The sequence below is a fragment of the Simochromis diagramma genome, unplaced genomic scaffold (genome assembly GCF_900408965.1).
Source record: "Simochromis diagramma unplaced genomic scaffold, fSimDia1.1 OVJJ01000596.1, whole genome shotgun sequence".
Classification (NCBI taxonomy): domain Eukaryota; kingdom Metazoa; phylum Chordata; class Actinopteri; order Cichliformes; family Cichlidae; genus Simochromis; species Simochromis diagramma.
This window is the reverse complement of record NW_024387245.1, coordinates 15,598,260-15,624,771: the sequence shown is the minus strand read 5'-3', so window position 1 is coordinate 15,624,771 and position 26,512 is coordinate 15,598,260. Positions and strand designations below refer to the sequence as shown.

Genomic DNA, 26,512 nt, shown 5'->3' with positions numbered 1-26,512 from the left:
GTGCTCGCACTGCACTTAGTAATCAGCAGGATCAATTTGTCCCCGCAGCTCAGCTCCTCTCTCGTACTCGCATTTTGGGGTTTATTTTATGAAGCACTGGTCCATCTCACATATTTGTCATTAACAATAGCCAGTACTGTGGTGTATGGATGACATAGTGGTGTCACTTCACGGCAAGAAGGTCCTAGATTTGAATCCAGTCTGCAGCCTTTCTTTGTGGAGTTTGGAATATGGGAGGAAGTGGGGACACAGGGGAGAATATGCAAAGGCATGCAGGGGATTAAGTTTACTGTAATTGTGTGTATGGCTGTTTCTACCTGTGACAATCTGTAACCTTGGCAAAGTGTACCATGACAGCTGGGATGGGCTCCAGTCGCCCCCTCAATTATATAAGTAGAATAAAATGGATGGATGGTCTTGATAAAGAGATTTTTACCCAGGCGGTTGTAGGTTAGGGTTCGGTAGTGGTCAGGAAACAGTTCACTTAACACCAGGAGACAGCACCCAGCGATCACAGTACTCAAACGAACCCTCTTGACGGGTCCAAAGCTGTCACACACTGAACAGATAGGCTGGGGTGTGTACCTCCTTAAGCCACAAATAACTTTGTTGCTGATGACTGGTCGTTATTGGGCATTCCGTGATCTAGTTACCTAGGTAACCTTCTAATTTATTTACAACCAGGTTATATGTTAGTCAACAGTATCCTTCCCAGGATATGGGATCCTTATTCTTTAGTCACTCAATGCTGATTCTGTTTTTCTCTCTCTCTCTCTTTTTTAAAGAGTCTCTAGTCGCCACATTGCTGTGAATTTTTTTCCTGCGTGGATATAGCTTTTTTTTTGTTTAATTAAATTAAAAGTGATTCACAATATAGTAAAGTTTGCCATATTTAATGCACAGGTACCGTACTTGCATTAAGACTGTAATGGTTCAGTTTTGTCTTTGTCATACAATATGCAAAAGCAAGAAATAACTGCTTGTAATATAGCAACAGAACATCAATAAATAAATATTATTATTATTATTATTATTGATATTGCTGATATACAAACAGTAAAAATCAACATACAGAAAGAAATGGTTTTGATAAATGGTTATAGCTTTTAAGTTCCACGACTGAGATATGTCCAGGAGTTTCATGTTCTGCAAAATCATAAGCTTGGTTAACAATGATTATGCAGTATCTGTTTCTACTGAAGACTATATTAATATTAATCACATCCTTTCAAGTTTTAACGAAGGAATCACGGTTAATGCTTAAACAGAACTTTGGTTTTTCTACTGGTGTTCATAGAGACATACACGTTCATTATATGCAGCATTTCATTTGTGACTCTTTCGGGGTCCCTCATCAAGCTAAGGTCTTCACCGTTATATATGGACTCTTTAATTAAAACGTCACATTAAGTTACAGTGAGAAGCAGAGACTCGCCCACTCGCTCCTGATTTAGCTCACCTCAGCACATTGACGGCATCTGATTGACTGGCACTTCACATTCTCCCCTGCTTGTTCACACACATCATTCACATCATTATGTTCTGGAAATGTGCTAGGAGTAGGTGATGAGAGGTGGGTGTCAGATACTTCATGCAAAGGAATAAAGATAAGGGGCTAGGCTATTTATTTTAGCCTCTTAGAATTAAAGAATGCATTTTTCCACAATAGAAATGAGTAAGTGATTTTGGCTATGTGTTTTTTTTTTTTCCTTTGAGAGCCTCTTTGCTAAGCTTGAGCCCTTAATCCCAATTTAACTCCTGCTTACCTCTTTCCTTTTTCTGTTGCACACACGCCGACACACCACGCTTCACTCAACCCAAGTATGTTATAGACATCAACGGCCTAGTTGTGTAACAGCTCACTGTTAGCTCATTACCTCATATTGTTAGCCCATTATCACAGCAGACAGCCTGGCAGTCATTAGCAGTCCCACTGATAACTCAAACAGATAGGTGTAGCGAGCTGAGCAGAGCTAAGAAAAAAACAAAAAACTAAATGGGGAGGATGATGAGAATAACAAAGAAGAGAAGAGGCAAACATGAAGAGCAAGATTGCATTTTTTTTTTCCCCCTCTACATTCATTAAATCATGGAGCTAGATTTTATTGGATTGCAAAGTCACCAACTCCCATCCATCTCTTTAGACTTGCACTATCATCTTTCTAATCAAGTAAATGAACAGAGTACAGGAACGAGCGGCGTAGGAGCCCAAACACAGCCTTAATGACCACGAAAATGAAAGTAGGTTCACAATGGCATCATTCTCTTTACGTATTGCGATGTATCATCATTATATTTATGTCCTCTTAGGGTACAGCCATACTAATTTGTTTTAGTTTTAAAATGTGTAACTTTTTATACATTTACGCCTAGCATCCAAATAGAGACTTTTAGAAACAGTGCTGATCTAGTGAAAATGCCGACACCCACATTCACTTTTCCTTAATGGGTCTCATAGCTAAAATACACTAATTATGCTCACATACTTTTACTGATTTTCCTCTTCCTTCGAGGTGATCAGTTTCCCACTCCTAGCCTTCCTCTGCCAGTAGATAATCTCACCCTATTTGCTTTGCTATGACTCCTAACCTACGTTTTCCATGATGCCAAATCAAGCAAACCAACATCTGGTCAACCAGTCATCTGCTTTCTTGCACCAGCAGTGCATGTGAATGATCTTGTGATCTTTTCAGAGACAGAGATTATTCCTGACATTGTGCTAAAACACTAGTCTGGACAGAGCTTGTTTGATTCTTAGAGCTGTGTTTTTAAAAGATAGATACAAGATAAAGATGTGGTTGGATTTCAGCTTCGAAATATTAAAGAAAAGGACAGGATTTGCTTTCACTAACATTACAAGCATTGAAAAGCTCCATATTTTTAGGACACCATGCTGTTGAATTCCTCCTCATCTAAATATAACTACCTCGGACACCCTTCACAGCTTAGCCAGCAGTAAATCTTTATTTCTTTTAATAAATGGAACCAGAAGAAGAAACAAAAGAAATCTGCACATATAATGCTACTGTTCATCGGCAGTACTCATCATGAGAATGGAAAAAAACAAAAACAAAAGAGATTCCAAACAGTGGTGGCACTGGAGGAAAGTGACAAAGATGCGAGAAATATGTGCAAACTTAATTCCATTCTACATATTAAGACCCCAGTAGCACAGGTTTGGAGTAGGTCAGTAGGTCACCAACTAATAAGCAGTGGTTGCTAGGGAAAAATGTTTATTCCCTGACTGGTTGTCAGTGGTTACTGGAGATTGCTGGCAGTCACTGTGAAATCGATTGCAGACTCGCAGACCTAGAGACTGGTCACTGACCTCCTGGAAGCGGCTGGTTGCTAGAAACTATATATAAACTAAACTATAAAAACTATGTATAAATTATCAGAAAATTATTAAAACATGACATGCAATCTGTTAGGTGGGATTTTAAGGCTCTTTAAACTTCTTAAGCAATTTTAAGCATCCTTAAAGATCTCTGAACTCATCGCATGATGATCCAAGACCGTTCTCTCTTCCCACACAGATCACCCATACCACAATTCACGGATAGTCTGTATGAGACGAGAAGACATATAAATTAAATCTCAATTTAAAACAAAGTTTTTTTGGGAGGGGGGTTTGTACATGGTGTTTGCACAAACACACGTTTACTCTGCTGGACGGAATGAATGCCATCAGTAATAAACTGTCTTCTCAGCCCAGGCAGAATGCACCTTGCATTGATCTTATATATACATATATGAGAAATGCCTATACTGTAGAGCAAACGTGCCTCCCAGAACAAATGAATCAATAAAATTCTATTTCTATTGCACCTGTCATACGGGTTAGCACAGTTCAAAGGGCTTCACTGATGAATGGTCACAGGACACAAGACGCACAAACCAAAGAATGAAATAAAAAATAAATTGAAAAGATAAACATGGAAATGACAAAGAATAAAAACAGGATTAAAAGCATCAGTAATAATGATGATTATAGAAAAGAGCTTGATCAAATCTAGACTAAAAGAGACTGAAAGAAATCACAACACTGAAAGCTATAACCTGCCATAATTCTGGCACTGCGAAGTTCTCTGAAATTGTTTCCCTCTCCTGGCATTTGAGGCCACTAACCTGTGAAATTGCTTGGTAGATCCTTAAGAATAACTATAACACCGTTATCCTATTAGGGACCGAGATTTCACATCAGCATCGTAGAGTCGGTGACTGCAATAAACAGGAAAGAAAGAGAATGAGAAAAGAGGGAGATGCGGACTGAAAGGGGGAGAGACCGAGATTTTTGGAAGAGGGTAGACTCACGCAGAGCCTTTTAATTTCGTGACTTTCATCTTCAGCCTAAATGACATGATGTGTGTGTGTGTGTGTGTGTGTGTGTGTGTGTGTGTGTGTGTGTGTGTGTGTGTGTGTGTGTAAGAGATATATATCTAAGATTTTTTTTGGTTTAATACACAGTCTGAGTCTGTCTGTGGAATATTTTCCCGTTTTTGTGAGTCTGTGTCTCAGTGTTTGAGCCACATTATACATGTGTGCATCTAAAATGCATATGAATCACCATCTGCTATATGAGCTTTCAATTTGCAGGGTAATCAGCTTATGTCTACGGAGGGTAGTGGAGCACAGGAGGTGAATATTAGGTGTGTGTGCCTGTGTGTTTGCGTGCACATGTACTTTTTAGCATCACTTTTGATGTCAGCTCATGTCTCTGTGGAGCAGCAAAACCACAGGAGGTAAAAGCCTGCTGAGAGGCTGAAGGCGGGGGACAGCAAAAGAGCGTTAGAGGTTTCTTCATGTTTTTCTCTCCCTCACTCTGCATTTTGCCATCACGCTCCACTTTCCTCCCTGCCTGTCCTCAACTGAATCATCACTCTGTGTTTTTGCCTGCAAAGGTCTTTAAGAAATATGCGGAAATTAAAAGTCAAACAGGTGAAATGTAATAAGAGTGTGTGTGTAGGTGTGTGTGTGTGCCCGCGCGCGCGCCTGCCTGTATCAGCTTAGGTTAACACACACAGCATGGACACAGATACACACCTCCCTGCACAAAGTCTAGTTTGCTCTTACTTATTTGTCAAATGGAGGTCCAAATTATGCCATGAAATTAACCTAGTCATGAAAATTAACTCAACTTAATCAGCCTTCTGTCCATCCAACAAATTTCAAAGCCTTAATCAGGTATTCCTAATTCGTTGCAATAAGCACAATGTGCTCCTTCTGGTCCCAATTCCTTTATCTTCTTCCACCACCTTAGAGACTTAAAAGTCCACAGTCCAGTAATCCGGAAACTTCCAATAACCTGTGGCTTATGTTGAATTATCAAAAAGGGGGAGGTGTGATCAAAAGGTTCAGGAAATCAGCCTCTAAAAATCAAAACCCTAACATGATTTTGCATCCATTTTTGGTTTTTTAATATCTTTTTTTTTTTCGTCCACCCTTGTAAATGGCCTGTATTTGTATAGCGCTTTACTAGTCCCTAAGGACCCCAAAGTGCTTTACGCATCCAGTCATCCACCCATTCATTCACAGACTAGTGATGGCAAGCTACATTGTAGCCACAGCCACCCTGGGGCGCACTGACAGAGGCGAGGCTGCCGGACACTGGCGCCACCGGGCCCTCTGACCACCACCAGCAGGCAACGGGTGAAGTGTCTCGCCCAAGGACACAACGACCGAGACTGTCCGAGCCGGGGCTTGAACCGGCAATCTTCCGATTACAAGGCGAACTCCCAACACTTGAGCCACAATCGCCCCGATCGTCACCATGGCTGCTATTTTACAATCTTTTCCTGTGTTTCAACACTTTGATCCAGGGACAGGAGAGTAATCGGGACAGTCAGTCAGATTTTTGATGGGCCGGTTCACGTTCTCCTCTCTCTTGGGCCAGTTTGGTGGGGAAAAATTATTTTGACAATTACTTTATTTTCTTCACAATTTCAATTCTTCTAGCAGTGCAGCCCCTGCATCACAGTCGATCAGATGGGTTCTACCAATGAATCAGAGATATTAAGAGGAAAACATTGTTTTAAGGTCCCATAATGATCTGTGTAACATTGCATAACAACTTTTAATGGCATGTTTTTGGAGCATCAGAGCTGCTGATATGCCCGCACAATGCTTCTGATCCCGATAAAAAGAGGCCATGAGTAAAGGGACAGTCTTTACAGAATTAAGTCATTTAGTTATTTAAGTCATTTATTCTAGTGTAGAATATAACACAGCGAGAACAGACATGATTGATTCTAAATGGCATCAAGACATTCAGAATATATACACATAATGGTAGGTAGCCTAATTTTAGCCTATTAAGACAAATTACCTATATTGTGCAGCACAAATAAACTGTGAACTATTATGATAGAAACTGTTAAAAAAAATTAAATACATTTCTCTACCGTGAGAAAATTACATGGGCCAGTCTTTGGCCATGAAACTCCCAGGTTACCAGGTTAAAAAGGGGCAGTACCTGGCCCCTGCTTTTGTCCACCTTATTTTTAATTTACTGCTAGTGGACAAAGTCCAAAAAAGGAAATTGAAGTTACTGTATGTGCTGATGTCCGTAAAAAAAAACAAAAAAAAAACCTCCTGCATTTTCAATGTGCTTTGTGCAGGCACGCAATGGCAGGATGGAAAGCAGTTGTAGTTGTTTCTGCTGAATGTTCTCCCTCAGACGCCTCAGGTTGCTACGTGAGAACGCGTTGACAGTCTCTCCCTGTGGCCAGCAATTCACAGTGCGCAACCGATGAGCACCTTCCTAGTCTCCACATTTGACACACTGCCTTCTGGCTTGGAAACTATGGACTCTTCAATAGAAAATTGCTGCAAACTGCTCGATTTTAGCCACAGACCCAGCTGTCATCACTGAAGATGGTCCTCCACGTGAAATCTTAGCCAGTTGATACAGAAGTTGCTGTTAATGCACATACTTGTAGTGAAACTGCGGGGCGTGCAATGTGGGTGGTCAGAGCGGCGCTTGCAGAGGATACTGCATGTCTGGATGTACACAAGTATTTTTGTAAAATACAAACTACATCTGGAAGATGGCAGCTAGTACAGCTGATAAGAAAGCCAGAGTTGGATATGGAAGTATTTTGCATTTGAGGTGGGGGTAACTAAGGTATGAAAATTGATTTGCAAAAGGCAATGTACAAATGATGTTACTGCGTTTCTTGGACTAACTGAGAAAAATATTCCAATTTAGTGAAGCACTTAGAAGACCACCATCCAGATGTGTTTAAAGAATTCAAGTTGACTAAGTATCCGTTCTCAGAAACAACATTCAAAATATTTTTCCTTCTCACGTTATCCTCCAATGTTTGCTACAGCTGGCACTGCTGTTGTGAAATCAACATTTTAACCATTGGATAAAATGTTTCCAGTCATAATCATTAAAATTTCACTCTGTCTTTTCAACTAAATATAATGTTAACAACTATAGTAATTGTCTTGCCATCATGTCAATGAGTTTTTAATAAAGGAGTTTATGTTTGAGTACATGGGATGATCATTTTGTTTTGGTATTGAATTGGATATGAAGAACCATGTAACTCTACTGTGTACTGTGACCAGCAACTAAATGTCTGGCAGCATGACATCTGTAGTATGAACATGCCAGGGAAGATTACCTTATTTAAATTTGGTTCATTGATTATCATCATTATTCTCTGAATGCTTTGAGGAACTAGCCAGTTCCTCAAAGGGAAATAATTTAAAAATGGGTTTAATTTTGCAGGGTGTGGGGCCTGTTGTGGAGCTTGCGTCTGCTCTGTGCAGAACTCGCATTTCACCATCAGTTCTTAGTTAATGTAAATGTCATTTTTGCAAGATTACAAAGACATTAACATGAACGATTTTTTTTCTTAAATATTTCCATTTATCAGTGACGACTTCATTATTTTGTGCTAAGTTGGTGTAACGGCCAGCTAAAGAAAAGTAACATCCTCAAACCTCTAATTTTCTACTCCTCAGTTCACACCCATGTATCGCCGGCATTAAGAGGATAGTATCTAATCTGCTTCCTCCCTTTCGCTCTCTTTCATGCACGCTCCCTCTCTCATGCACCTCCGTGCTGCCTTACCAGCCTGCAACAGAAGCAGCTTTTAAAAAGCTTTTGTAGTGAGGAACATTTTTTGGTGGATGAGGAAAGGAGACATCTCTGTCAGAGATGGAAATGTGTCTATGTGATCACTGATCCCTCTGAGTGTAGTAGCCCCGAGAAATGCTGAAACATAAGGAACTCGTCATTCTCATAGAGAATAGGCTGCTTGACTCTGACTAAAGTTAGAACTGTGGAAGATGAAGCCACAGGGAGTTGTCAGAAATATTTCTGTAACAGGAGAGTTGCTGTGTTTTTGCTTGTTATGCTCCCTTTTGCTCACTCTCCCTTATAGTATGTGTCCGTTTTTTCTTATGATGATGATCATTTATCCACTCCCTCCCTTCATCCTGTTCACTATCGTATCTTTTGTTTCAAGATTGGACAGTGTGTACTTCGGAAATAAAATAGTTTGTCACTTTGTGAAATTACTAAAAACAAAATGTAGAATTGTATTTTTAAGTTGTTTAATGCTTAACAAAGTTTAGTCCACAAGCACACGTTTTACTTTTGGAGACAAGAGCAGTGTCTTTCTCCGACTCCCATTGTACATTGGCAAACACGCTGCTAGTCAGCATTGCTCACCTGAATTACAACTTTGTTTGTAGAGGATATGTATTAACTTTCAAGCTTCTGTGATAAGCTGTCAGGTTTGGCAGGAATTCACACAGCAGCCTCGGTGCTCAGACAAGAGGACAAACAGTATGTGTCTTTCTAATTCACAGGGCTCAGAGCACCACAGGCTTTTTATTTGGTGTAGCAATTACAGAATTTAAAAGCAAGGCTGAATGAGACTGAGATATACTTGAAATGGACAGTAGACAAAGCTGTTGAAATCACTAAATGTGAGAAAATGCCATATGCCAGAAGCCCATTATCACTAGAAAAGTGTGGCTGCGAAGGACTTGCCAGAACAAACTGCCCCGGGAGCTCCCAGAATGTAGAGAAAAGAAAAACAAGAAAAACGAATGAACTTTTAAAAATGATCATAATGAACCACTGTTCTTCATCCATTCTTGAATAGCAAAACAAAGGGGAAACGATTCAGTCGGAGGAATGAGTCATCATCGATCAGCAAGTCCTTAATCATAAAGAATTCAAGTATGAACTGAAACAAATGTCAAACAGAAGGTTTGCTTGACAGGAGATTTGGCTTTTAAGGTGACAAATTCAACAAAAGAAGAGATGGGAATGACAATAGAGGGTTTTTTTTTTTTTTCTTTCTTGGAATTGTTTGTAGTGACAGAAGCTCCATCTCTGAACTTATTTGTGACCTAAATGTTTACAGTGATTGTCACACTGTGAGTTTGGCAGGCCGATAACTGGATCAGCTTGTCTAAGCTGTTCATACATACCAAGGATTTTGTTGTGGAGCTAGATTTTTGCAGCATAAAGGGCAGACGAGGCCAAGAGGGGCAAGTAACACACTGAGATTCTGGAAAAGAACAGTTGTAATCCTGTAGATTTAAGCCTTTATGTGTCTTGCAGCAGCCCAAATTACTGGCACTAACAGCAAGGCTGGTCTGGACGGACATTTTCTTGAGCAACCACTTTGTCAGAAATAAATTAAAAGAAAAACTAGAGTATAAGTATATAGCTTAAACAAACTAATGCTTTGATTTTAATTAAAATCTTTTTTTTCCCCCTCATAATGCCAGTAAAGTAGGTTCCCTCGCTGTGCACCCTGTCACCTGCCTATCTCTTGCCTATGTGGACATTTCCTGTTGATCAAATCTATAGTATGTGATGTAGAAGCAATTTTAATTTCATGCCTCATAGGACCAGTTGAGCCTATTTTCTTAAATCTGTGGTGGAGATTTTTTTTTTATAAGTGGATTAAAACATCATCCAAACAGAAAAACAGTGTGGTGTCCCTTGAGTAAAGGAGAATTAATTTGTAAGCCAGTTTATCCAGGATTTAATGAAAAGCCACAGCTCCGCTGAAGTTCAGCTCACTCGAAAGGTGTTCACCTTCAACTTCCCCGGCATGGTTTATATTTACCCACATTTGCCTTTTTATGGGTTCTGTTTCCTCTTTCATGTAAATTGCAGCACAAATGAATGCAATGCAGGTGGTCTGACAGATGGTCATTTTTGCTTTGGCGCAGGTACATGTAAAAGTTGTGTTACCCAGAGCTTGTCTCACACGACGATGTGTGCCTATCTGCATTTTCAAATTGCCTTCTTTAACATGTCATTCCTGCCTCAAGGAAATTCCCAGCATGGAAAACTGGGACTTTATTATATAAAACTATTCAAGAGGTCTATCTAAAATAATACAGTTAGGTGTTTAAATATTTTTTCTAATTTTACTTTTTTTTCCCCCCAATTTTAAATGAAACAACTCAGATGCAGTTGAAGTGCAGACTTTTAGCCTTAATTCAGTGGGTTGAACAAAAAGATTGCATAAAAATGTGAGGAACTAAGGCATTTTTTTTCCTTTTTAAACAATCCCTTTATTTCAGGGGCTCAAAAGTAATTCGACAAATTAAATAACTGAAAATAAAATGTTCTTTTTTTAATACACAGACTGAGAGATGCAATTTAAACAGTTCTTTATTTATCCACACCGGCTGCCCTATAGACACGGGGGGGAAACACTGTGGTTCAAAGTCCACAGGGTCTGGGAAACACAAAGGCTTCACATTCGCTCCGCTCCTTGTCAACACCAACTCCACACCAGTAGGGATGGGTATCGTTTAGGTTTTATCCAATACCGGTGCCAAACAGTTACTTTTGAAACGGTGCCGGTGCTTAAAGAATGGAGAACACAAAATTGGTCCAAAAACCTCATGTTCAGCTGTTTTTTGTAAAAAGATAACAATGTTAGCCTTTTCTGCAGCTATTGGGCATATATGGCATCACTCTTGGCTGGAAGCAGTGCTTAAACAATGGAAAAAACACAAACTTTGTCCAAAAACCTCTCATGTTTAACTGTTTTCCACTTTTCCTTTGGTCATTTTAGCCTTTTTGGCCAGGGTGAAGGGAGTATCTGCCATCAAGCAAGAAGACAGCCGCATGTAGCTATGATGATGTTTGCTAGTTCACCTTACATGCATTAATGTAATAACGTGGTTAGCCTACTCAACGTAAATTACACACGAACAATATTAAGCTACTCACGCAGAGAAGAACGGCTTAAAGCACTTGTTGCAGGCTGCTGAGTTTGCATATTTTGCCGTGAAGTACAGCCAGACTTTTGACCGCTTTGCCTTGGGCATTTTTAATCTGTAGCTCTGCTCTAAAAGAACGTACGTACCTGGCCCCGCCTACTATCCTCGGAAATGTAAAATGATTGGCTAGAATCTAAAGTCGTCACAGCTCAGGAAAAAAAAAAGCAGCGAAATAAAGCACCAAAATGTGCGCTGCTTTTCGGTCTGGTTACTACCGTTTATGTCAGAACCGGTGCCATCATGATACCGGTACCCATCCCTACACACCAGGCAGTTCCACTCACGCTCAGGGGTCCAGGGGTCACGGTACGAGATAGACCCGGGAAACCTATTCACAGAGACGAGGGTTACTCCAAAGCAAGCACGAGAAACGACTGCATTCTACAGAGCCGGGCAATACTAACTAGAGTACCTCAATATTCCAACAACAAACAGCTCAGTGCCCCTGCCTTAAGAAGAGATGGCAAACAAATGTGGAATCACAGGTGATCAGCTGCAGGTGTGTGGGCCACAGGCGGGAGCTCAATCTGAGCTCCGCCCAGACAGAGAGACAGGAGAGAGGAACCGAGGCGAGCAAGAGAGGGGATGGAAAAAACAGACCAAAAACATTTGTGGCCACACTGGGCTGGCTGGGCAGGCACAGGGACCATGACAGAAAACCCTTTGCTGACAATGACAGCCTGAAGTCTTGAACTCATGGACATCACCAGATGCCGGGTTCCCTCTTTTTTAATGCTCTGCCAGGCCTTTACTTCAGCGGCTTTCAGTTGCTGTTGTTTGTGGGCCTTCGTGTCCGAAGTTTAGTCTTCAAGTGAAATGCATGCTCAATTGAGTTAAGATCAGGTGACTGACTACTGCTTCTGTCCTGTGTCACATCATCAATAAACGCTGTCAGTGAAATCAATAACATTTTTATGCCCAAGCCATTGTCTGCCTCCACTGTATTTTATAGACGATGTGGTATGCTTTGGATCATGAGCTGTTCTATGGCCTGTTTCGAATTTTTGCCAACAGAAAGCCTCTTCTCTGAAAAAAAAAAAAACAAACACACACAAAAAAGCACATGGACTCTGAAGGGATGATGATTTGGAGTTTTACAGCCACAGGACCTCTTGACTTTGTATATAGAGTAGCTCGTGGTCGTGCAAAGTATTAAAGAGTTAAATGTAAGGCAGTCTGCCTGACAGCTAAAATTTAGCTTCAACTGGGTTCCAAGGACAGCAGCAAATCTACAACAGAAAGTCCACTTATCCAATTCAGGGTCGCGGGGGGGCTAGAGCCTATCCCAGCTGTCTTAGGGCAAGAGGCAGGGTACAGCCTGGACAGGTCAACAAGTCTGTTGCAGGGTTAACACATAGAGATAGACAACCATTCGCACTCACATTCATAACTATGGGCAATTTAGAATCACCGATTAACCTAACCCCACTAACTGCATGTCTTTGGATTGTGGGAGGAAGTCGGGGTACTCAAAGAGAAGCCACGCAAACTCTACACAGAAAGACCCTGGCCCGATAGTGGAATTGAACTCAGGACCTTCTTGCTGTGCTAACCACTGCACCACTGTGCTGATTGAAATGTTGTGGCGGGACCTTAAGAGAGCTATGCATAAGCTGTGGGCGTCGAGGATGGTAACAGGAATGTGCCATAATTTCTCCACAATGATGTAAGAGCAAATACATGCAGCAATAACACACACAAATTAAAAAAATAAATAAATATTTTTTATTGGCATGTTATTCCTTTACTTATCCATGATACTAGCCTGAAGCTAGTAGTAATGGGAGGATAAGGTGGCATTCACTCTTCTTATACTCTGTCAGTATCACACGCTGATTAAATTTCCTAGAGCAGCCTGCAATGGCAAAATGGCTTCTTGTATTTAGACAAAGTGCGCTTGTAGGGACAAAGAGGGTAAGTGCATCATGTAGAAGCAGAGATGAAGGAGGGGGCGAAGGCTGATGGATGGAAAGAAAAGAAAAGAGATCGTAGAGACAATGAGAGAATGAAGAGGAAAGGGGAAATGGGTGGAGAGGAGGTGGGCAAACTTAGTTTGACATTTGAGTGGTTTTCTGTTCATTTCTGTGCTGTTTCTACTGTAGCTATCAGAAAGGAATGACTTCAGAGATGTTATACTGATTGGTAAATGAAGAATAGAGAAATGTAAGAACAGGGTAAGGCTTGTAAGGTGTTCCCAACAGCTGATGCCAATGTCGCGAATGCACATTGTATTCTCCAGATATTGGGACGTAAGTGGCAGCAGCATCTAACCATGATATATATTTTTTTAGTTTAAAACACACACACACATGCACACCAGTGAATCACAGAATCAGGATTTTTTTGTGCAGGTGGCAGACATTATTTAGTCGATCTTCATGCTCTTAGGCAGTCCAGAGCTCCCTACATCTTGTACTTCTTTTTCCTTTTTTGAATTTTCCTCGTGTGCTTAATCACCTACTCACCAGTCTTTTATTCATTTTACTTCTGAGGATACCATTTCAAACAAGATTGTTAGTTTTAATTCAAAAGGGGCCTATTATGCTAGTTTCTAGTTTTGTATTTTTATGCTGAACTCCATTAGAGTAGCTTTTTATGAGTCACAGCTCAATGCAGCATTTCAGTGGAGCCAGTGAAACAACCTCACTTTTCCCTTAAAGGCAGCTTTGTTTTGATTGGTAGCCCCTCATAAACTGAAGGTTTGAACAGCTGGTGGGCAGGTTACTGTGTGTAAAGCTAGAAATGTGTGTGAGATTACCTAATTAGGGCTCTCCCATCTATATGTCATGAACACCCAAGAGTAATAAAAGGTTGACCTTTTAGCTCACAGGCATGACTTGTACCAATGAGGATCCACCCTTGTATCAGTATATACATAGCTGTGGCTAGTTCTAGTCTTTTCCTTCTCACAGTTACCCTGTCCATTATCAGCTTTTTTTTGTCAGCATCCCATCCATTTTCTTCATTAGTCACCTCAACTCCTTTTTCACACAGTTCTTCTCCATCTCCTTCATTATATTTGATATACTTCTTTTCTCCACTTTCTCTCTCTCTCTCTCTCAGAGTGCGGACTTTCCCTAAGGATTCTGCCTTATTGGGCAGGGACACTGTTCGAGCCCTCATGTACTACGCCTTGAAGGTCTGGAGCGACATTGCACCACTTAACTTTCATGAGGTGGCTGGAAGTAATGCAGACATTCAGATCGACTTCACCAAGGCTGACCACAATGATGGATACCCCTTTGATGGGCCGGGGGGCACAGTGGCACATGCATTTTTCCCTGGAGAGAGGTTTACGGCTGGAGATACGCACTTTGATGATGACGAAGCCTGGACCTTCAGATCTCCAGGTAAGTGAAGTTGCAGTATGCTATTTTAAATTGCGGCATCTGCTATATTTATAAACTATTTGGTGCCAGCAACACAAAATAAGACACTTTAATTTCCTTTTTTAATGTTCAAAATTAGTTTAATGTTTGAATTTAAAAAGGGGCTTTTCAGGCAAACAATTCATTACTTATAGATCATTTTTAAAAAAAATCTATCTATTCAGTTTGCATTGCCTGCCTGTTAAATTCTTTATTGATTTTTAAAATTGTACTCTTGCTCATTACTTTAAATTGCCAAAGTACTGTACGTCAAGGGCCCCTTCAGTGCCTGGGTGTCTACTTTCATTGGTTATTCGATCTCTGCTGGTTATTACAAGATCTTGACTGCCAAACATAGGTGACCAGTGTTTGCAGGTCCCAAACTGTGGAACTACTTTGATGTCAAAAAACAGTTTTTGTACCAGGCTCTAAATGTTTTTATTTCTTCTGTAAGGGGTTAAACACAAAGCACTGGGTAAGTGGCAGTATGAGGAATTCTTGCCACTTTCTATTTCCTTGATTTCATGTTATCTGAGTAATTTGAGGGATAGCGCTATGTAATCTCTACTACGTAGGTGGATCACTTCTTACTATGAACCTACTGACCAATCAATTATCTGGAAAACAAAGTCACAATTCCTGGAAGAGCACACGGATCTCTCTGCACAGTAGTAAATAGTCTTTAATGTTTCTTTGTTCCCCTGATAACCATCATTATTAAATATAGATTCTTGCACACAACCTTATTCCAATATTTATTTATTCTGTAGGCAGAAAACAATTTTACAGATATTTTGTTGTCCTATATGCATTAATATATGATCATAAAACAAGATACCTATATTCAAGTTGCTGTAGATTAACCCAACATTTGAAGTCTATATTTAATCTTTGCTCTCACACCATTAAACACTACTGAGGCTACATCTGAAAGAGTACCAACTAAAACTCTCCTTCAAACAGGCTAAACTTTATTAACATAGTAGCCGTTTTAGCAAATAAGGTGCTTAAAGTGCACCCTTTTAACACTATATTACTCTATATTACTATATTATACAGTTGCTCTCCTGCCAATAAACTTAGCAACTAACTTAGCAAGTTGATAACCAGCTTTGTGTGACCGCTTATCCTAATTGCCAAGTGAAGCCAAATAGCAGAAGACATCCTGTATATACTGAAATCAAATTGTAGTACAGGGCTCTGGATGTTGCCACTTGTTTACAATTGCCAAACTGATTAGCAATTTGCTGCTTATTGTAAACCTTCTAGAAATCAACATCAAACTAATTTGCTTATTACTGGCTGTTTGAACTCTGACACTTCTGCATTCACCTCAGTTCAAAGGAAAAGAAAATGGCACTCTATTATTTACTGGCTGTATATCGTGTTTCATCATTATTTATTTGTTTGTTTGTCCTGTTTCAGTTCACTCCCTATTTAAGTCATTATCAAAATGGATTATTAACCTGAGTCACATTGATTATTAGCTGTTTTCCGATGTGTTAATACTGTCACCACCACACATTTAGCCAGTGAAACATGTTCATCCAGTGTGTTTCTTGCTCTGAATTGTGTGGTTTCATAGATTTGTTTGTGCAGTGTCCTCTTGAATGATCTGGCCAAATTTCTTTCATCAAACAGTTTTCAAAGTGCTTGATTACCCGCCAAGGGAGATGTGGGAGTTTGAAATGAGGACATGTTGACAGTGGCTCTGAATGGAATTCAATCAGCTTTGCCAATCAAAAATAAATGAGCTCATATTAGAGATATCCGTCATTCTTAGACAGCTCTGGAAAATCTCGCCCGGTGTTTTGTCTCAAAACCACTTACATTCACTTTTTCATTATTCACTCGTATGTTCATTCATTCACCTTTCTTCTTGTTGCACTTTTGCTGAACTATATGTGTCTTTGTTGTGTTATGAATATGTGTAAACCTCAGACTCTATGCTGTGTGTGTGTGTGTGTGTGTGTGTGTGTGTGTGTGTGTGTGTGTGTGTGTGTGTGTGTGTGTCCTCACAAATTAAATATTTGTGTGTACTATTTTTTTCAAAATAGTCACCACAAAGTCAAGTTCCCTAAACATGCCAGTCACTTAGCATCATCCTCATTTTACGTCCAACGTCCTTAGCTTGAAAAAAAAAAAGAAAAAGAAAAAAAAACAGAAAGTAGATCAGGTTGGCAAGTGGGAAAGCATTAAAGGACCTCTCATCTGGATGAAATAAGCGGATGGAGCAATCAAGTCCACTGAATGCATCATCAGGCAGGGACTGTCCCAGCACGGTCACACGAATGACAGCATAAATCATTAACTCTCCTTTTCTCTGACTTGCTTTCTTTATTCGTCCTTTCATCTGCATGACTGAACTTAAAATGACCTTCCTCTCTCCTTTACTCTATGCCTGCATCTGTCCCTTCTTTATGAAAGATGAATGGACAGTAAAAACTGATGAGAAGGGGGGGTAGAAAACATGTGATAAATATTTGGCACAATTGCTTCACACAATCCTCCAAAATGACTTGACCGTGTAGAAATGTTCGCCAATCAGAAGTCTAGAAGCCTGGGAGGGAAAGGGTAAACAAAGATGGCGCATAGAAACAGAAATGAGTCCTACGTGTGGACAGACAGTGAGGTGGAATCATTCTTCAATATCAATATCTTTTCCAGAATTCTGAGAAAATCTCACTTTAATCTTAGATTCTGACTTTAATCTCAGAATTCTGAGAAAAAAGTCAGAATTTTGAGAAAAAAGTCAGAATTCTGACTTTATTCCTCAGAATTCTGGAAAAGATATTGATATTGAAGAATGATTCCACCTCACTGTCTGTCCACACGTAGGACTCATTTCTGTTTCTATGCGCCATCTTTGTTTACTGAGTCCTACGTGTGGACAGACAGTGAGGTGGAATCATTCTTCAATATCAATATCTTTTCCAGAATTCTGAGAAAAAAATCAGAATTCTGACTTTAATCTCAGAATCTAAGATTAAAGTGAGATTTTCTCAGAATTCTGGAAAAGAAGAAAAAAAAGACATGCCCTTTTTTTCCCCAGTGGCCCTAATCCTCTTCCATACCCAACACACAGAAAAAGTTGCCTTTCAAAAATACCTGTGTTTGTGTGGACGTAGCCTGAATCTAACTAATGCCTATCATTGTAGACTCTCTACTTTACAATATAAAGGGGCTTGAGGCAAATGTTAATGTGATTTGCCACTATATAATTAAATTGAATTGAATTAATGAAATAAGGGAAGCAAACCTGAACATAACACACCCAAAATAAAAGATTATCAAAATAAAGCAGGAAGTAGCAAACACTGAGACATGGAATAAGACATGCAAACTTGACAGAACTAAATAAAGACCATGGAGAGAGAACACAGAGGGACTAGACAGACACGGGGATTTGACTGGTGAAACAGGGATCTCAAAAGATGACAGCTAAATATTATATAATCTAATGAGGAACAAAAGCAAAAGTAAACTCAGAAGCACTGGGAAACAATATGACAAAGGATTAAACAGAACTTAAACACAAATCACCTCAAAAAACTCAAAATACTGATTCTTGGTTCCTCTTGGTGAGCAGTTGGCAAATGTTTGCAGACAAGTCAGCATCTTCCATGAAAATTATGGGCCGCTGTGGTTATTTACCAATGGCCATTTGGCAGTTTGATGCACTACCCTCTTTGCCAGTCGTCACTGCTGGGTGAAATTGGTTGCACTCTCCAATGGTCACTCACCACAACTGGTGTCTGTTGTCTTGGGATGAGGAAAAATTCCCTAAATCTAGTAATTGTCTAGGTTTAAACAAGCTCTCAACTTCTTGACCAACACTTTCGCTACCTTGGGCATCACATGCTGGTTTTTTGTCAAATGCCACCTGTGTGTCTTTGTTACACAAGTCTGTTTTTCAGTGTAGCGTTTTAGAGACCGCTAAAGTCAGGTAGCTGAAGGTGTGGCACAGTTTTCTCAACCAGATCCATCCCATCTAGAGCTTTGCGTTTTGCACATAGTTTTGCTTTTTTCCACTTGCAGATTAATTTCTTTTCATTTGCTTGTTTACTACACTTAAACCACTACTTATTTAATGTAAGGGGAAGATTATTATTTGGGTTAAAACATGCTTTTTCAAAACAGAAACCCTTCAAGTTGAAAAATGACGAGCTGGGATTGACAGATCTATTTTACTAATGCCATAATCCATTGACTCATGCACAGCTGCCGAAGGACAAGTTGTGCGTAACTGAAACACGCAAGCAGCTTTGACAAAGTAGCATTATTTGACATCGCAGGAATGAGAACAGGCTGTTTTGACATAGAAACTATTATACAATGTCTACACAGGCGATGTAGTGACAGCAATGCATTTGTACTGCACCAGCTTTAGTGCTGTGTCTATGTATATACAGGATGCCTTCAGGGACAATGCTGAATGTAGTTCACTTAATAAAAAGTATAAATGGGAGCAACCAGCACATACTTTCTGGTGAAGGCACAGTGTTACACGGAAGTAGCTGTGTAAAGATTGAGAAAAAAAGAAGTTAATGAGAAAATCAAATATGACCTTATTTCACACCTGCAAACTCGCACTTACTGTGTAAAGTGGTAGTGCATGTTAATTTGTCAGCTTTGTTTTGGCGTGTAGTCTCTGCAATTCTATAAGTGTTTGTGATGACATAAAGAATTATCCACCAGTCTTGTCAGTCACCTTAAATGAAATGCGTTTTCCAGGTGGTAAAAAGTTTAGTTCGTCACAGATCTATCTCCCATCAAATTGTGTTATTGAAGACTCGTGTTCCCTCACTTGTTCCAGCGAAATGTTAGGAATCAAATTAACTTTGATTTGTCTAATTATATCTGCTGCTTGTGGGTATTTGATGTCTGTATTTAGTCTTTTGTTTCTAATAAAATTGCAAATAGTTCCTCAGCAGGGAAAGAGTAATTGTTACTGCCATGCTGCGTATACCACCATCTGCTAAAACGTCCCTGAGGCCAATAGATAGAGTGCCAAAAGTTTTTGATGTGTGAGGATGCTATTATTCCTCCTCTAATTCCAAGTGAAGCCTTTTCCCTTCCAGGAGAAACAGAATCACACAACTTGGCAGCCTCTACCTATTCTAACTTTTTATCACCTTACCCTCAGCATTCCCAAATAGAGTATCTGCTGGATGAAAGATGAATTCATGACAAACTTTGACACGAAAACCTCTTCCAAGGCTGGAAGCAAAATAGTGTAAGCAAACAGAATTTATGAAGCACCTGCCCTCACAATAGGAGCGATTTTGCCGCATAGAGATAATGATGCGATCAGTGTGCTTCTCGGGGTTATGTATACATTATCTTGTGAAATGCACTGTACAGAAAATGTTAGTTATACTATATGCACATGACAAACCAATACTTTATGTGAAGATGCTTCACTATGCGGGTATCTCCTATGGGCTGTTGCCTGGGAACAAGCAGTCTGCAAGCACCAAATAATCACTTTGTACTAATAATCAATAACACTAATAAAAAGTGCTTGACTAATTTAGATAGTATTGTTTGTAATTGTTCCATAAATAACCTCTTGCTCATTTACATTGTGTTCAGGTTTTCCATTAAACATCAAAGATACACAATGCAAACATACTCTTATGTTTGGTATATTATTAAACCAAATAAGAAACCGTACTGAAGCTCCAAATGTCATGGCAGATTTTTGAGAGTCCAAAAATTCAGTGTGTGTTTAGACATCATTTATACTGAGAGTGAACTTCTAGACTGAATAATAAGTGTCAAAAATAATGAAATGTGCACCTCTGAACCCATTAGGGAGCTGAAAGCAGTTGTTGATTTAAGCACAAAAATTGGTCCACGCATTTAGGATCACATTAGCAGTGTGTATCTTCCCCTGTCAGATGACTTGTTATATAATGGTGGATAAATTGTATCTAACTTCAGATATTCATTGGTCCAAAAGTGCTTTTTTTTTTTTTTTGAGCATTCACAATGGAAATTTTAAACTGTTTAAAAAATTGCACTGAATTACATTACAGTACATTACATTGTGTGGTCCACAAACCCACACTAACTGCGGTAGTTGTGAATTAAGAAATAAGGCCCTGGCCACACAGGCCTAGAAAGCAGTTGGCATCGCCCTGGCAAATACCAGTTGCTAGGGAATAATGACTCTTCCCAGATCACTTGCGACTGATGCTAAAGGCTAAAATTGTGATGTTTTGGAAGTCTGAGTAAAAGTTGTTTGGAGAACGAGGATTATAACTGTGCTTCCATATGAAATTTATTAAGCTGTATTCATTGGCAAGACTTGCATAAAAGCACGAACTGAATCGTATACATCATAAATCTGAACTTAGATACTGGAGTGTTTTTTTATTTCACCCATAATGCTGGGTTAACATATTTTCATTCTCATAACTGTCGTCCACAAGAAAGAAGAAGAACAAAAAGATTCAGCACCCTCGGGATGCATTTTGACCTCAGCCTGGAGGCTTTAGATGGTGATTTGATTGGTGTGTGAGGCTGTCTAACCCAGCTGGTGAGTCTGTGATGGGGCCAGGACCTGTGTGGATGTCCCTCCTTTGTTTTCTGCTGTCAGGGCTGCGAACCATATGTTGCAGGACAGCAGCTCAATCTGCTCCAATTAGACCTCCCACCAGGCTGTTGCAATGGCAAGGCAAGCAGACGATGCTGGTAGTGTGGCTTGAGCGTGTGTTTGAATGTGTGTGTGGAATGATGGCAGAGGCATCAGCAGCTGCGTAGATGTAGGTTTGGTTAACAGGAGGAGGAGAGGTCAGCAGTGGGGCCTCACCTTTATGACTCAAATTCACTCATAACCTGCCTCCAAAAAAACTATCCATTTGGTTAAAAAGCATAATGGTGTTAACAGTAAAAAAAAAATATATATATATATATATATATAAATATATATATGTATATATATAATATGCATTACAATATATTTTACGTGCTAATGTTGGGAATGCCGTTGATTTTTGCCTGTAATAAATAATTCAGAGAGGATTAATGTGTACAGAAAATGGCCTTTTTCCTGCACTGTGATGAATTTCCTCAAGGGCAAACTTTGCATCTAGTGCATTAAGATTTTTCATCTATAAAGCAACAAACTACTTTTGTTAAGCATCTAAAGAGGAAACTCTTCCTGAATGTCTCTAATCAGCTCCCCAAAGAAAGTCAGAGTCGATGAATTCTCTTTTCTTCTGTGGTTCTGGGTGCACAGTTCAGCTCACGTCCAGATTTTAATGTTTTGTTTAGCTGTTAAAATTGCCTTCTCTAACACATTGAAGCTGCCAGGCTGGTGTTGTGAGGCTCAGGGAAAAAAGTTAATTAAACGGCTCTTAATTTCTTCACGTCACACTCTGCCAGTCTCCCCCTTGCTGCTATCTTGCATCCCGCTCTAGCGTCATCAGCTTGCCTAGCTTGTCTCCAAGGCATTGCTTAGCTGATGCCGGTATCACTGCTGAACTACATATCCGTCTGCTTGTAAGACAACAGGCAAAGCTATCAGAATCATAAATTGTTGCTCTTAGCAACTTTTTCAGAGGCGTGATAATCCCTTGGGAAGATCTAAGCGTGTTAGGTCAGCCCACAAGGTAAAAAATGAGTGTTGGCGCTTCAGCAGATTGTGGAGCTATGTAATTGTCTTCAGAAAAATGAACATTATCAGACAAATCCGTATCTGAGTAATTGCCTTTGCTAATTCCTTTCCCCCATCTCCCGGTGCATTGTTCTCAGCGGGACCCTAAATCTGGGTCTGCTAAGGCCAATTCCTAATGTGTATGATGCTGCTGAATAGTGGAAATTAAGCACCACATTTAACAGGCCAGTTCACCCCTGCTGTGTAGATGGATGGTTCTGGCATCCATTAGGAGTCGTGAGAGGTGGAATCTCGGTGAGATCAAATAAGCGGAGGTCTGGAAGTGCTGTTTTTGCTTTGACAGGCAGCAGATTGCTTGTATTAATTATCACTCAGCCAGCAATCTGCTTCTACAAACTGATTACCCTGACTAAAACAAAAGCATCATTAGGCAGGTGAATTTTTCATGACATTCAATTTTTTTTCTGTGTGTATGTGTTTGTGTGTTGGGAATACATGCACACATTCTGTGTACTGTTTATGTTTCTGTATGAGGAATGGTTGGCATATTGGGCATGTTACCCTATTTTTGTTGTGTCTTTTCCAATGATCGTTACACTTTATTTTCCCCGTCCTCCTATTGTTTTGCTGGCAGCAGAGAGGAGGGGAAGTGTATACTTTACAAGCTCCAAGAGGACAGAACACATGAAAGAATCATTGAAAATATCAAACTCTAGTCTCTCTCGGCTACATTGTGCTATTACATTCATAGAGCATTATTTGAAACTGCAATTTAAAGGGTTTTTTTTCTTTAAACCTGCTCTTTACATTACAGCGTGCCTTATCTGTGCCCTGGTTTTCAAACCACATTTCCAGACTGATGTATGTTAACAATAACATGTTACTGAAGTAAAATACTGAAAAGAAAATGGAAAAAACCCACCAAACAATGCTGCGGAACAATTCAGTGCCAGGAAATACAAACAGGATCAAATTCCACAGACAATGAACAAACGATAAAGTTAGAACAAGTACACGTAACAGTGGGATGGTGTGAAAGAGTTCAGCAATTATAAACTTTGTCCACTGGAGTATTGTATTGCACTATTTATTTTTTCCTTTAGAGTCAACAAAATATAACTAAAAATCTTCTCTAAAGCAGCCGCTTCACTTCATATATGTGTTTGTATCAGAATTCAATGTGTCATAGAAAACATACCAATATAAAGAAGGAAAACACACGAGAAAGAGTTTCATTCTGTAAAAATACTGCGTGTGGTTGTGTCTCTTATCTGAGAGTTCAGTTTGTCTGGTTACTAACAACTCTGTTTGAATAACTGGAGCAGTGGACGGGGCTTTCGGGGCTCACCGATCGTATTGGAGGTCATTAAGGGATTACAGTGTTCTGTGCTAAATGTGATGTCACTGTGTGAAGGAGACCTTAACAGCGGCGTATTATTTTATATCGATTATTTAGCAGGATTGTTTATTTGTTTGTGCTAAAGAATATGTATTAGTGAAGGAAACTAAACAGGATGATGGTCGATTCATAGAAGGAATTGCTTTAATGATGGGGATAGATTTTGATTACAGTGATGGATGTCAGCTTGAGGAGCAGCAGATATTTGGAAGAACGTTCTGACCTCTGCTAGAGAGATATTTTTTTCTTCTGGTGTGGCCCAAACGAGGGAAAGCGTAGCATTTTGCCTGGGTGGACTGAATTTTGGCTGTGAGCCAATACCATTACAGACAGTGTGGAAGTCCTGAGCATGAAGTGCATCCTCGCAAAACCTTTTTAGTGATTAAGTCAGTAACCTCAGAGAGGATTGTACTTCCTAGGAGCACAATATTAGAAATTTAATGATGGGAAATAAAACATACTGACAGAACACGAGGCAAAACATGGAAATGATGGAAGTGTTGGGGGGGGGGCATATACAGATATGCTACTTTGTTAGGTACACTTTGTAGAAGCAGCTTGGGCCCCTTTTCTTCATGGCACAGATTCAACAAGATTGAAACATTTCTCAGAGATTTTGGTGTATATTGACATGATATCATCACAAAGTTGCAGCAGATTTGTCAGCTGCACATCCATCATGCAAATCTCTCCTTCACATCTCTAACATGCTCTATTGGATTGAGATCTGGTAGCTGTGGAGGGCATTTTGCTCCAGCAAAGTCATTTTCATTTTCAACAAACAGCTTTGTGACATGGTGCTTTATCACCCACAAGGAAATGGATACACTGTGGTCATAAAGGGATGAACATGGTCAGCAACAGTACTCAGGCAGGCTGTAGCATTTAATAATGCTCAACTGCTTCTATTGGCCCAAAGTGTGCCACGCTTTTACTTTGTCTACACCAAATTCTGATCCTACCATCTGAATGTGACAGCAATAATTATGACAGTTTTCAATTTTTTTAAAGCCTGTGAGAAATGTAACCTCAGTTTCCAGTTCTTAGCTAACAGGAGTGGCACCCAGTGGTCTTCCTCTGCTGTAGCCCATCTGCTGCAAGGTTCAGCATGTCATGCATTCAGAGATGCTCTTTGTCCTTCTTTGGTTGTAATGAGTTGTTATTTGAGTTGCCTTTCAGCTCAAAGCAACCTGGCCATTGTCCTGTCATCTCTGGCATCAACGAGGCATTTTCATCTGGAGAGCTGCAATGCACTGGATATTTTCTCTTTTTTGTGAACCCTACAATGGCTCTGTTGAAAAATCTCAGTAGATCAGCACTTTCTGAACTATTCAGACCAGCCCGTCTGGCACCAATAACCATGCCACAGTCAAAGTCACTTAAATCGCCTTTCTTCCCTAAATCACCTTGTTCACTTTGAACTTCAGCAAGTCATCTCGACTGTGTCAGCATGTCGACATGCATCGAGCTGTTGTGTGTGTGCTGATTAGATATTTGTGTTGATGTTAACAACTAGTTACAGGTAGCTAACACATGAGTTAGTTCTTTTCCAAAAATAAGTTGTTTCAGGGTATTTACACAACTTTCAGATGTAACTAATCAGTTTGAACTCTAAAGACTGACCTGACACTTAATAAAATGGATAAGTTAAGGGGAAACATTGTCAACTGTATTTAAAGATAACATTTATTGTGATACAGAAATTAATGAATCTCTAAGATTATTCTTTTCATAGTGACAGAAGAGCACTCAGATTTAAAGCACACTTGTTGGAGGCTGATTGGCTCACTGAAGGCAGGCAAGAGGATGGTTGGGCTAGAGTAATGATGTCGGTATTGACTTTGACAGTGTGGGAAAGTGGAAGTGATGTAAAGAACATACTAGCAGTCGAACAACCAGGAAAGCAGGCAGGTGAGTGATTACACATTTTCATTACTAAACTTATGCATAAGCTTCACCGTGTTTAAATTTGCAAAGGATGGGAAGAGGATCGTATAACACAATAGTGCCCTGCAGACTGTTTACAAAGCTGAGGGATCTGGGACTTAACAGCCGTCTGTGTGCATGGGTGTTGGACTTCCTCACTGGCAGAACTCAGGTGGTGAGGGTGGGCAGGTGCTTCTCCAACAGCATCACCATCAACACAGGAGCACCTCAGGGATGTGTCCTCTCGCCACTGCTCTACTCCTTCTACACTTCAGACTGTGTGGCCACCCATGGCTCCAACACCATTGTGAAGTTTGCTGACGACACAGTGGTGTTGGGTGCCATCTCCAACAACGATGAGGCGGCCTACATGGATGAAGTGAAGAATCTGGCATCATGGTGCCAGGACAACCACCTCCAGCTGAACGTCAGCAAGACCAAGGAGCTGGTGGTGGACTTCAGAAGGGGTCAGCACAGAGACTACAAGCCCATTATCATCAATGGAGCTCCAGTGGAGAGGGTGCAGTCCTTCAAGTATCTTGGTGTCCACATCTCCTCAGACCTGACATGGGCTGCCCACATTCAGGTCCAGACCAAAAAGGCTAGGCAGCGCCTGTATCACCTACGACAACTGAGGAAGTTCAGGGTCTCTCCAAAGATCCTCAGGATTTTCTATACAGGCGCTGTGGAGAGCATCCTCACACAGAACATGACATCGTGGTTTGGGAACAGCTGTGTGAAGGACCAAAAAGCTCTCCAGAGAGTGATCCGTACAGCAGAACGCTGCTGCAGGATTGCTCTCCCCCCGCTTCAGGACACCTACACCAGGAGATGCCGGACTAGAGCAGCGCAGATACTGAAGGATCATCCTGGCAACAAACTGTTCCAACTTCTGCAATCTGGTAGAAGGTTCCGCATCTT

The 26,512-nt window shown here is 40.2% G+C and overlaps 1 protein-coding gene and 1 long non-coding RNA gene across 2 annotated transcripts in view; one reads left to right on the top strand and one right to left on the bottom strand.

Annotated features, from left to right (window-relative positions):
• The window catches only part of LOC120714343, an 873,031-nt gene that overhangs the window by 55,093 nt on the left and 791,426 nt on the right, over positions 1-26,512 (bottom strand). The gene's annotated exons all lie outside the window — the stretch shown is intronic.
• LOC120714318 (matrix metalloproteinase-17-like) overlaps positions 1-26,512 on the top strand; it is an 89,202-nt gene that overhangs the window by 43,350 nt on the left and 19,340 nt on the right. The window contains exon 4 of the mRNA XM_040000477.1: positions 14,338-14,624. Coding sequence (XP_039856411.1) covers positions 14,338-14,624 — 287 coding nt within the window. The remainder of the gene's footprint in view (positions 1-14,337; positions 14,625-26,512) is intronic.